General features: G+C 42.1%; 1 protein-coding gene across 1 annotated transcript in view; it reads left to right on the forward strand.

The window, feature by feature from the left end:
* BMPER (BMP binding endothelial regulator) overlaps positions 1-12,127 on the forward strand; it is a 320,091-nt gene that overhangs the window by 207,935 nt on the left and 100,029 nt on the right. The window contains exon 12 of the mRNA XM_056118140.1: positions 10,848-11,177. Within this exon, the coding sequence (XP_055974115.1) occupies positions 10,848-11,177 (330 nt within the window). The remainder of the gene's footprint in view (positions 1-10,847; positions 11,178-12,127) is intronic.

The raw sequence follows: 12,127 nt of genomic DNA on the forward strand, positions 1-12,127 counted from the left end.
TGCATTGGCTTTTGTTTGTTTCTGCCTGTAAATTGGTGCTGAGTTGAAGTAGGAACTTGATGTTTTTAGGGGACATCTGTTATCTGCCTAGTTGTCAATTTTTACTGGCTGCTTGCTGTTAAGTAAGTTCTGACCATTTAGTTTACAATAGTTGTGTTGTCTTCAGCATCACCATCAAATGGCATTAATGACAATAGTCAACAACAACAGCAGCTGATAATAGCTAAGAGCCAACATCTGGTCGGTGTCATTTGCAGAGCCATCTTATGGTCCAGCAGTGTTATTTGGTGTTACTTACTGTGGAGTGGACTGAGGAAAAAGGATAAGAAGGATCCCAGTGTAAGGGGGTAAACTGGAATTTCTTCCAGGAAGTTTGGTGTAGGGCCTAGGCTGAAATGTCTACCACTCCTTTGCCTCCAAATGACTCCATTGCCATTCTGCCTAGTTTGGGAACTAGTTTGCTATTAGGAAGAGAAGGAAGGTCTGGAAGACTTTTCAACTAGTATGAGTTGGAAATTGGAGAAGGATATTAGGAGAATTTCCAATTGAAGAGCATTTGCCTTCAGCACACCCTGGAAGAACTGGAGACTCAGGTCCCCAAGCTTCTGTCTTTCTGGCTACACTTCCACCTTCTATTCTGGGCCAGTGCCCTGCGACTTGGCATGGGCCTATGTTCACACCAGCTATGTTTCCCATGTTGACTCATTTCTTTGCTCACTCCCAGCATTCTCTTTCAGAACCATGGAAGTTGTGTGAAAGGGAAGGGGGGCATGGAAAATGACAATTTACAACTGCAATAGAATCTGTGTACAGATTCTGCCTGGCCCAGCCCTCTTTGTAGCATATGTCTTAGTGCCTAGGAATCTAGAGAAGACAGACCTTGGGCTCAGCTGCCTTCTCTGTGTTCTTTGGGCCCCATGTGCCTAGTGATGCCAAATATATGTCACGTACCTCCTGGACTGAACCGGAAGGTATGTTTTTTCCCATCCTGAAAATTCAAGTTGAGGTATTTGTAGCAGTATATAAAAATTTCTCCAAAGTTTCTGGCTCACATAACATATCTATATCTTTAAGCTTTAAATACATGTACATAATTTCTGTTAGGAGTAAGAGAGAGCAAAGTTGCTCTGCCTTTCAAGCTGTCCACAATATTAGTGTCACGAAGTTGTAGTAGGAATGAACTCAAAGGATGAGATCAACCTTCCTACTTCTCTGGTAAGGAAACCAAAACTCATGGTAGTAGTAACTGGAGAAGCTGTAATAGTAAGACTTGCATTTTTCTTAATCTCCCAGTCCAGTATTCTCTCCTGTAATATCAAACAGCCTCCATGGAATTTTTTTTTCTGGGAAGCTTATTTTTAACATAAATGTGTCATTACTAAGCCATCTAATAAGTTATTTGCTTGCTTAACTGTGAAGCATAAATTCTATGCATAGGATGATACATTGATTCCTTACTAACATCTGGTACATTTTAGTCATGGCTGCCATTTTGAATCAAAAGAAAGAGATAGTTGCCCAGTTCTGATGTAAATAACTTGTGACCCAATCCTTTGAGCACTGAAACACCTGAAGTACAGCTGAGTAACCAAACAAAAAATGTAAACCCCAAACTCCGAAATGGAAATATATAAGCTTTATAATAAACACTGCACAATAAATTTCACAGTCGGGCATCAAAGGCAAGGCAGATCTGCTCCTCTGTGGAGATCACATCTCCTATGAGCAAAATGGGAAGCACAAAATTTTACCACTTCTGGTGGCACCTCAATTCTGCCTGTCACCTGTAGTAACTCTCAGAATGTAAACCCAAACCAGCCATTGGGATGAAGTGCTCTTCATATATTCTGTTCTTTAATCTTCTCAGTGACCCATGAAGAAAGAGCTGGTATACCCCAGTTTTGCAAATAAAATCCGAACTTCTGGGTAAAGTTAGCTCATTGGTCCATGAGACTCCAGTCTTCTAGGTCCTATTCTCTGTTCTTCCCTGGGTGAAATTGTATGCATTTTGAAATTTGCTTCCAAGTGTATAAGAAGTTTCCCTCTCTCCACTTGACAAACATTGCAAAGTACTTGTACTTGTGCACCTTTTAAGGAGTTATGTATATTTATGGTCTCAGTTAATTACTTCAGACTTTGGGATTAAGTTCTTCTATTTGTAACCTAAGAGTTGTCAGAATGGATCATTTGCTTCCCTGCATCGTTCTCTTAGATGTGAAATTAGAGTGTATTTCTGCTGTCACGTTTTCTCCTTATCAAAGTCTCCTTAGATAATATTCTTGCTGAAACCCTTGCTCCACCTTGCTATGCCCTTCCTTGTCTCAGTTTGGTATGCACACATGTACTACTGTGAAGTTTAGCCTTTGATCCCATGAGCTTATAGGTCTGTCTCTATAGTATCTTTCTGAAGTTATTTTCTCCTTCTAGGTTCAGATTTGTCCCAACTTCAAGGTCCTTACCGTAATTACATGAAGCACGGGCAAGAAGCTAATAGGGTAGATTTCTGCTTCTAATTTCTGTGGGGATGGAGAAGGAGACCACATTTCTTCTTTAAAAGCGAGGCATTTGAATTTTATTAGTGATTTGTACCTTTGATTCTCTAACTTATCTGAGTTGGGATTTGGATGGAGGGTTGATGTCTGTTTCCAGCCCCTATCTGTTGACTGGATTCTGGCACCTCTCTTATCCAGCTGCACAGGTTTTGGTCTTAATGTTATTTCTCATACTTTTGGCATTTCTCTTCCATGTTGCTAATCAATCATCAAGTCTAGTTGATTGTCTCTTTGTGTTGTTTTTCTAATAAATAATTTCCTTTGCATTCCCAGGGCAGCTAACCCTCATCCTGTAGTCTGCAACTAACCTGTCTCTTCAGCCCTTTCTGCACACTCCAGTCAGAAGCCAAACTTGGCTTTTTCAGGAACCTACCCCAGTCTTGAAAGAGTCTCTTGCACAGTTTCCCAGCATTTGTTTTATAAAATACTAGTGCCAGGGGATAGTAATGAGTTATATCTTTAAAACAAGACTATGATTAAATACGTTAGGGAAATGGTGGGTCAAATAAACTTATGCATGTTTCCTTACTACAGAATTTTCAGAGCCTTTTCTATGCCAATGTGCAGGGTAAACTTCCAGGAGGGTGATGGAGTATAGAGTGTCTCCTGAACCCATTTGAGCTTCAGAAACTTTTTAAAAAATTTCTACTTATTTTGGCAGAGCAACAGGCAGGATTGATGTTTCATAGGAAACATGTTAAGAAACATTGGTTCTTTGGAATACATTTAAACTTCTCAGACTGGCAATAAATCTCAGGCCAATTTATTTAGACAACTTGGGTGTCTCACATCTCCTAAAGCAACTCCCCACTCCAGTCAGATCAGCATCTAGATCTTCTTGTGCAACCTGCCTTCTTTCTGATGCTATGACTTTATTAACGTTCTTTTTCTGACCCAGAAGGCTTGCTCCATTAGAACCCCGATTTTTATTTGCTTGTCATTCTTGTATATTAACTCAACTTACATGAAATTTTCAGCAAATCTATGTTGTATATGATTGTTACAGTCTCAGTTCTATTACAGCCAGGAATCTGAATTGGTTATCCACTCGTGGGATTTTCATAACATTTGTAACTGTAAAGCTAATCATGACTACCTTCTGATTTTCTATTATGAATTATTTTTACAATTCTTTTTGTCTTTATAACAACACTGCAAGGCAGTTGTCCTCCGATTCATATCATATAGAACAAGTTGAGGGTGTGTGGGTAACTTTAGTCAGTGAGCAGCAGGGCTAGGATATAAAATCAGGACTCTCTTCCAAGTAATAAGCTTAATGTTTGCTCATATGTATATCTCTCTTGATTGTTAAATAATAACTTTGAGATTATTTTATTTATCTTGGGGGTTGAAAGCCACATCTAGTAGTGCTCTGGTTTATTCCTGTGCTCAGGGTGGGGGTGGGAGTATCACTCCTGTTGCTCCTGGGGGAATTGAATTTGATCTGGTGGTATGCAGGGCCAGACTTAATCCTATTTCACTGCCCCAACAACCTCTAGTTTTTAAAAACCAGACAGTTCAATGTCAGAAGATGGATGGTGGGAGCAGCAAAAATATATTTTCTTGAGCATATTTGTGTTAACAGCTGGTCGCTTTCCAACATCTTTGAATATAGCTGAAAAGCACAAATAAAAAGTGGGTATAGACTCTGGCCATAGGGACTGCTACTGCAGTTGGGGGACATGAAATAGAAACATAATGAAGAGCACCATTTGCTGGAGCTCAGAATCAACCTCCATTTTCAGTCTATGGAGTCTTCAAGGCTCATTAATTAGCTGTAGGATAGGTTTCCTAAGACCTTTGAGTGGACACATTCACATGCTTTGTGGAGGAAAGAGTGTCTTCACATGCTCTCAGGTCCTAAAGGGCTCTGGGACCTCTACCTAGTTAAAGTAACCACCAGGATGTTGTGTAGCAGGAGTCAGAGAAAGCACAAGGCTATGGTGGGGAAGGTGCAGGCTTTAGTGCACCTTTAGACTGGGTTGGACATTGTTATCACTGCCGTTGGCTGAGTGTCCATGGTGTCGTCTCTAAAGCCTTGGCTTAAAAGTCAGATAACAATGTGCAGAGACGTAATGAGAATTCAAGGAGGTAGTCAACCTATGGAAGACATCTGCCCTGTTGTTTCCCATACTATCATCATTTTATATTCCTCACCCTGACTTTTATTGCTAATTGTATTCATTTTCTGCTGATGTCTTAAAAATTACTTTCATGTATTGATGGCAAATAACACACATTTGTTATTTCTTCAGTTCTGGAGATCAGAAGTCTGAGATAAGTCTTGAATGAGCAGGCCAAGATATTGGCAATATTCTAGTCCTTCTGGATGCTCAGAGGGAGAGTGGGTTTGTTATTTTTGTTTTTAATCTAGTGTAGCTTCCAGAGGCTGCCCAAATTTCTTGACTTCAAAACCAGCAATAGAAGTGGGTTGAGTACTCCACATGCCTACTGCCAGGACTTTTCACTCTCCTGGGCCACTAAGAAAGACTCTTGTATTTGTACTTTGATTAGAAGCACCACCCAAGAACAGATCCTGAGAAGGACACACAGAATTTACATATGAGGTATTTCAATTCTGGTTTCAGCTAAGGATTCATTGAAGCTATGAATAGAGTAGAAACTGATTTATCATATGCAAGTTGTGGGTTTGGTGACCATATTTTAAATTCCCAAGCTGGAAAGCTGTGTGACTACGAAATGCTATATTTGAAATGAAGACTTACTCAGAATGTGAGCTCTGTGACTAGTTCTACTTTGGGGGTTTAGAGGAGAGAGAAGTGACTTTGCCTGAGGCATGAGGGAAGTCGTTGTGGGGAGTTGGGCAGAGAGCCAGGACCTGAAGGATTGGTGTGCTGTGAAGTGTGGGGCAGAATAGGCCACTGCTGGAGGGAAGGTGTGAGACGGGGAGGCCCTGGCCTTCATTGGGGAGGTCTCCAATGTCAGCCATGGTCTTTTTGGAGTTATATTTATTTTAGATTAGATGTGGAAGGTAGGGGCAATTTCCTCTGGTTTCCTTTTTTAAAAACAAGTGAGTTTATGGGATTATGGAAAATGTGTGAAAATAGATTCACATACTCTGTAGTGGCCCTCCTCAAAACAGGTTTAGGTTTAGGTTTTGGGGCCACATCTCACTTACTCCTGATGGGGCTTGGTGGACCATAATTGAATTTGGGTCATCCTTGTGGAAGACAAGTGCCATTCCCACTGTACTGTTTCCCTAGCCTCTCAAAATAGTTTTAAACCATTTTCATATTAAACTTAATATACAGATTTATAAGTCTTATAAAATTTATAATCTGATGGATTATGGATTGGTGGGAAGAGACTTCCTCCTTCTTTTCACCCAATAGTCAAGTTAAGTCAACTAACCTAACAGGTAAATTAGGGTGAGTTCTTGACTTTCATAGTCAACAATGTAAAATTTTACAGATATACAGATGCCACTTTGTGGAATATATATTGATCAGGTAACCAGAGTCATAAAATCTCTGTGTTACCTCAAGGGTGGCCAGAACCTCCAATGGGGAGAAGTCCAGGTCCTGCTGAAACACATGCTATTTATGTCCGAATCTTAAAGGAGCAGTGTACACCAGTTACAGAAAATCTTGCGCTTCTGAATACAACCTTTGCCATCCCCTGACCTAAATGTGGTAACATTGCTAAGGTTCTTACCTCCCTGAGATTCACAGGATCTTCTGCATGATCTGGTGATACAGGATCCCCACAAAGTCCATATCCCTGTGTCGTGACAGTGGAAAGCCACCTCTTTATACAAACAGTTTCCACGTGCTAAAAGAGCCTCTGCGAATGTTTCCATCAGTGTGATAGAGTCGTGTAAAGAGAAGCATTTCACTGCAATGTAATGGATGAAGGATCAAGGGAACCTTGTATATTTTCAAAGTAGTTTTAATGAAAGTGAAAGTCATATGAGATATTAAGTGGAGACAAATCCATTTTTATGTACATTCTAATCTCTTATTTTTGTGTAAGGCTAATCTTCATATTAACATACACACAATCAGAAATCACAAATCATCCTGTTAATCATCGATTGCCTCGAGCAGGCCCCAGTAACATCTCCTTCATCCTAGCCCTGAGATTATATTCAAGGCTCTTTAGGAGAATGAGACCCATCATTGTTACTGGTATTTGGCATATTGGGTACGCCACAGGGAGTTTGCCAGACTCTGCCATGTGGGCAGGCTACATTCGGTAGCCTGCCAGTTTGTCCAAAGTAGGAATGAGATAATAAGATGTCACAATAAAATGTCGCGGCCGCGCAGTTCCGGGAGCTGGTTTTTATAGTCTCTGGGTCTTGGCCGCTGATGGGATTACACGGCACCAGGGGGCCAGTTGGTGGGTGTGACCCCCGCCTACTGGAATTTGGAGGATCTGGGTGGAGGATGCTCGGCCCAAATCCGAGTAGGCTTGGAGATCTCGGCCCCAGAACCCGCATGACTTTGTCACTCTGCCAGTACCTTCATGTGTGCGGAGAGTGGTCTCAGCATGGTGGTGGCTGGTCCTGGAGGTCTTTGGCTGCCGAGCCCTGGTCGGGGCGGGGAGGAAAGCTCAACCCGCTCCCCTCCAAGGGGCCCCAGCGGCGAGGAGGACAGTCAGGCGCGGAGGAAGGAGACTCCACTGTTCTTCTTCCGGGAGCTGGTTTTTATAGTCTCTGAGTCTTGGCCGAAATACTCAAAGTTTAAGAAATACTCAAAGTTATTTCTTTTAAATTACAAAAAAATATTAAAAAATATAACTTACAAAGTTATTGATAGTTAAGTTTTAAACATATAATATTCTCGTTCTAGCACCAATCCCACCACCGGTGTCAACTTCCCTCCACTTGTGTTCCCAAGTTCTCTTCTCTCACCCGCTTTACAGCCTGCCATCTTGACAGGCACATTTTTAAAAAAAATTTTATTAGTGAAACACCAGGAGGTACAGATGTAGACTTACAAATTTCTGTGCTTGGGTTTCAGTTATACAATGATCAAGTACCCTCCCTCCACCAGTGCCCATTCTCCACCACCACAGATCCTAGTATCCCTCCCACTTGCCATCCCCCCCATCCCACCCTGCCTCTGTGGCAGGGCATTCCCTTTTGTTCTCTCTCGACTTTTGGGTGCTGTAGTTTGCAAAAGAGACATTGAGTGGCAATCAAGTTTGGTCTATAGTCTACTTTCAGCAAGCTTCTGCCTTCCTGGGAGGATCCTCCCAACACCCTTTATTTAGTGCTCTCTTCTCTATCTGATCTGGACAGGCATGTTTTAACGTTTGGTTGTTCTGGGTTGTATTATTTCTTGATGGCAAGTCATGAATAGTGGGGTTTTTTTCCCTCTTCCTTGTGCTTTTCTCTTCTTACTTTGCTGGGCTTAAGGGAGGAAGAGAGAATCTCCTCAAATTCTCTTATTTTTTTAATTTACAATATAAAATTGTTTAATTTTCCTTAGTTACCTTTGACAGATCTTTGAAAATAGTCGTTGCTCTCAGAGAAGGGAATTTTCTTAAAATAAATACGCCATAGCAGAAATCAATGCACCTGAAAAGGTGAAAAGGAAAGTAGCGGAAATTGGGTTTTGGAAGGAACCTAATTCACTCAGTTATCATAACAATCTTGTTAAAGCGTAAAACATCAAGGAGTATGTTTGAATACAGTGTTTTTCATATTTTAAACAAATATTATTTTTCAAACACACAAGAGAACTATTGTAAATAATGAAATGTACACAATAATGTACATACACACAAACAAGAAAGAGAGAAATAAACATTATACATAATTCCATTACCTCAGAGAGAAATGAAACAATCCCAGGAGTTGGATTTTTAGCTTTCTCATCTCCCTTCACTCCCCCATGCATTGTATACATACTCTGAAAACAAATTCAATGAAAATGACATCTGGCAAATTGGCCAAAGAGTTATGAAAAAATGTTTCACCAAAGATACATTAGCATTTTCCCCGATTTTTGGGTTTACAACACAGTCAGGCAAGATAAGGTACAGACCGGTCTATTTCTGTAGCTCTAACTCTTAGCGTTCCAGAAGTGTGGCTGGACATCTGGACCTCTTGGATCCAGGCAGCATGTTTCACCAGGTCTGGGGAAGAAACTTTTATGAGGATACAATGTTCCATTTTTGTCCCCCAAGTGTTTCTTTAGTCATTTTCTTGTTCAGCTAGGCAGGGTTTTCTAACCCAAGTTTCTCCCTTTAGACACTCTCTCATGCACATGCTCACAGCTCCTGCAGTTCTGGCACCAGGACCTCGAGGTGCCAGGGAAAACGGCCAAGGTCTCAAGATTGTTTTAGCTCAGGATACAAATGTCCCCAAAAGCAACCCATAATTCTCAGGCATTTTCCTAGTCATGAAAGTTTGTTGGCCTCTTTCTTATTGCTGTTACACAGAAAAATCATCTTGATCTCCACAATCCTTCTCGTCCACAAATTAGGGCCTCTTGAAAAATATTTTTCCTGACAGCCCTGTTCACACATCATTTCCCTTGCCCAGTCTCTCTGGATGTCCCTCATCGCTTGCAGCCCAGCTATGAGTAAGCTCTAGCTTCCCCAGGGCCAAGCTAGGCAGCAGGATTTTTTTGTTGCTGCTTTGTGGATTTGCTTTGTCACATAATTGGCCTTATCTACAAGTACCCACATTTTGACACTGAAAAGCAAAACATAACAGAGACAGGAAAAAAAAAGGAAAGAGAGAGAATCACTCATGCTTCTGCCCCAAGAAATAAGCACAATTTAAAAGTTTAGTGTATGTGTTTGTACTTTTACTTTTGACACAGTAAAGTTTACTCTCTAGATAGAGTTTGCTTCTTTATGACACTTAACATGTAGTAAGCATTTTCTCAATCACTAGAATTATTAACAGACTTTCATTAAGATATTAATGGCTTTTTAATAAGCAGATAGTATTTAATTAATTTATCTGTTTGTTTGGTCATGCTCAGCAGTGCTTAGGGAGTAATTCTTGGCTCAAAACTCAGGCACCATGTGGTGCCAGGGATTGAATTCTGGTCTTGCACATGAGCTCAATTGAGCATGAGCTCAATTCTCTGAGCTTTCTGGCCCAGATAAAGTTTATTTTATGGATTCACTACTAAATGCTTAGCTATTTGCTTAATATTAGAGACAGTATAAATACCCATTTTCTCTCGATGTAGCCTTGATCAGTACACAGGCAGAGCATTGCTTACTTATGTGTGGTCGTGTGGAGCTGTCCCTGTGAAGGTTAACTGTGACTGATTTTGCTCATGATCATTGAATGCTGTTGTCAGAACATAAGAAGAAGCCTTGACTTGTGTGTGTGAGAGAGAGAGAGATGGAGGTAGGTAGGTAGAGAGAGAGAGACAAAGACAGAGAGAGAGAGAGGGAGAAGAAAAGTGCCTGCCATAGAGGCAGGGATGGGGTGGGGAGTGATGGGAGGGAACCTGGGGACATTGGTGCTGGGAAATGTACATTGGTGAAGGGGTGGGTGTTGGAATACTGCATGACTGAAATACAATGTAAACAGCTTTGTAATGGTCTGTCTCACAGTGATTCCGTAAAAAAAAGTTTTTAAGAAGAAGAATCTTTGAGATGCCCCAAAGTGTATAACAGGGTTTCATAAGTTTCCAGATGAATAGTATTTTAAAATAATAAATTCACAAGAATTTCTTAAATCTTTCAAGTGATAAGACTGTTCAATTTTTAATCACTTCTATCTTACCTAGAAACTATTAATGTTACCCGGACTTTTGTTCTAACTGTATCTTTTTGGCAATTCCATTTATTTTTCTCAGTAAACACATGAATGTAGCATTTAATGTTTTACTTTTAGACCTTGGATGATATTGAAAATACAATGTTTCTAAAATTTTTGTTATCATAAAAAAAGGCATAATATCCATGTGGTACATGTTGACATGTGTGTGATTTCCCTTCTATTTAGTTTTTTCCATATCTACATACATTATGAAATTAGGTCAGTTCCACTGGCAAAATGATCTTAAATTTCCCCATTCCCTGCATGTCCTGGTGGCCTGAAAAGCAAGAATTCAGAAACACTGCCAGTGGTTTGGAAGGGTCAAGCCACCACCAGCATTATCTGGCCTTTGATGTCTGGCCCAAACCTTTGCAACAGTGCAGCCTTTACTTTTTCCTCACTAACACGTTACAGCTTCAAGTCTCCCTGCTGAGCACCCCTCCCCCCTTCATGGGCAGGTGCCCAGCAGGTGAATGTTTCCTGATGTCTTTTTTGCCTTTTCCCTCCCTGCCTGACCCTGTTTTGTCTCTCATCATCCACAGAGCCTGGCGTTTGCACAGTGTTTGGAGACCCTCACTACAACACTTTTGACGGCCGCACGTTTAACTTTCAGGGGACATGTCAGTACGTGTTGACGAAAGACTGCTCCTCCCCTGCCTCACCCTTCCAGGTTCTGGTGAAGAACGATGCACGCAGGACCCGCTCCTTCTCCTGGACCAAATCAGTGGAGCTGGTGCTGGGTGCCAGCACCCTCAGCCTCCAGCAGCACCTCACTGTGCGCTGGAATGGCTCCCGGGTGGCACTGCCCTGCCGGGCTCCGCATTTCCACGTGGATCTGGATGGCTACCTCTTGAAAGTGACCACCAAAGCAGGTAGGCAGCAGCTAGAAATGGGGCTCCCCAATCATGAAAGGAGGTGTCAGACTGCCCCAGATAACTGGAGACATTTGCACTCCCAACGCCAGTCAGTCACACCCGTCCCTCCCCCCCCCCCCCCCACACACACATGGGATCCGCTCACAGCCAATGTCTCTCCAGTATGCTGCCAAGAACGAGCAGTTATGGGCTCCAAATAACCCCTTTCTCAAGTTTTGCTGCTATTTTGGTCCATTGAGGTCCATTTTGGAGTTACCAACATCTCTCCAAGTTCAGCCAATAGAGTGCTGTCTGTTTTACATCTGGGACAGAGTTTCTCCTTGCTAGCATCTGTTGAAGAAAGGGGGAATCCTTCCAAAGCAGCAGACTATGTATGGGGGTAAAAAAGCAGAGCATGTGACCAGCCATCCTGTCTGTTAATTGCCTGCCATCATTAGTGCTGAGATGGTGCTAGACTCAGTATGGGCGCTCTGAAGACACTTCGCCCATGTTACCCAGAGCCCTATGGACTCTCTGTTTCCACCAGAGGGGCAGATACTTCCCCACACACTCTGTGATTGCCAGCAGCTTACCCTAATAGATACAATGAGGCACAAATTCATGTCTGCGGTGTTTTGGAAGAGAGGAATTTGAAAAGCTGAATTCACTGTTATTAGCCTATTCACGGTCACGGTCATGGTCCTCCTGTTGTTCATCGATTTGCTTGAGCGGGCCCAGTAATGTCTCCATCATGAGACTTGTTGTTACGATGTTTTGGCATATCGAGTACGTCACGGGTAGCTTGCCAGGCTCTGCCGTGCGGGCGAGATACTCTCGGTAGCTTGCCGGGCTGTCCAAGAGGGGCAGAGGAATGGAACTCGGGTCGGCCATGTTGACCGCTTGTAAGGCAAACGCCTTACCGCTGTGCTATCGCTCCAGCCCATTAGCCTATTAGGCCCCCAGAGTGA

Source organism: Sorex fumeus, unplaced genomic scaffold (genome assembly GCF_029834395.1).
Source record: "Sorex fumeus unplaced genomic scaffold, SorFum_2.1 ptg000037l, whole genome shotgun sequence".
Classification (NCBI taxonomy): domain Eukaryota; kingdom Metazoa; phylum Chordata; class Mammalia; order Eulipotyphla; family Soricidae; genus Sorex; species Sorex fumeus.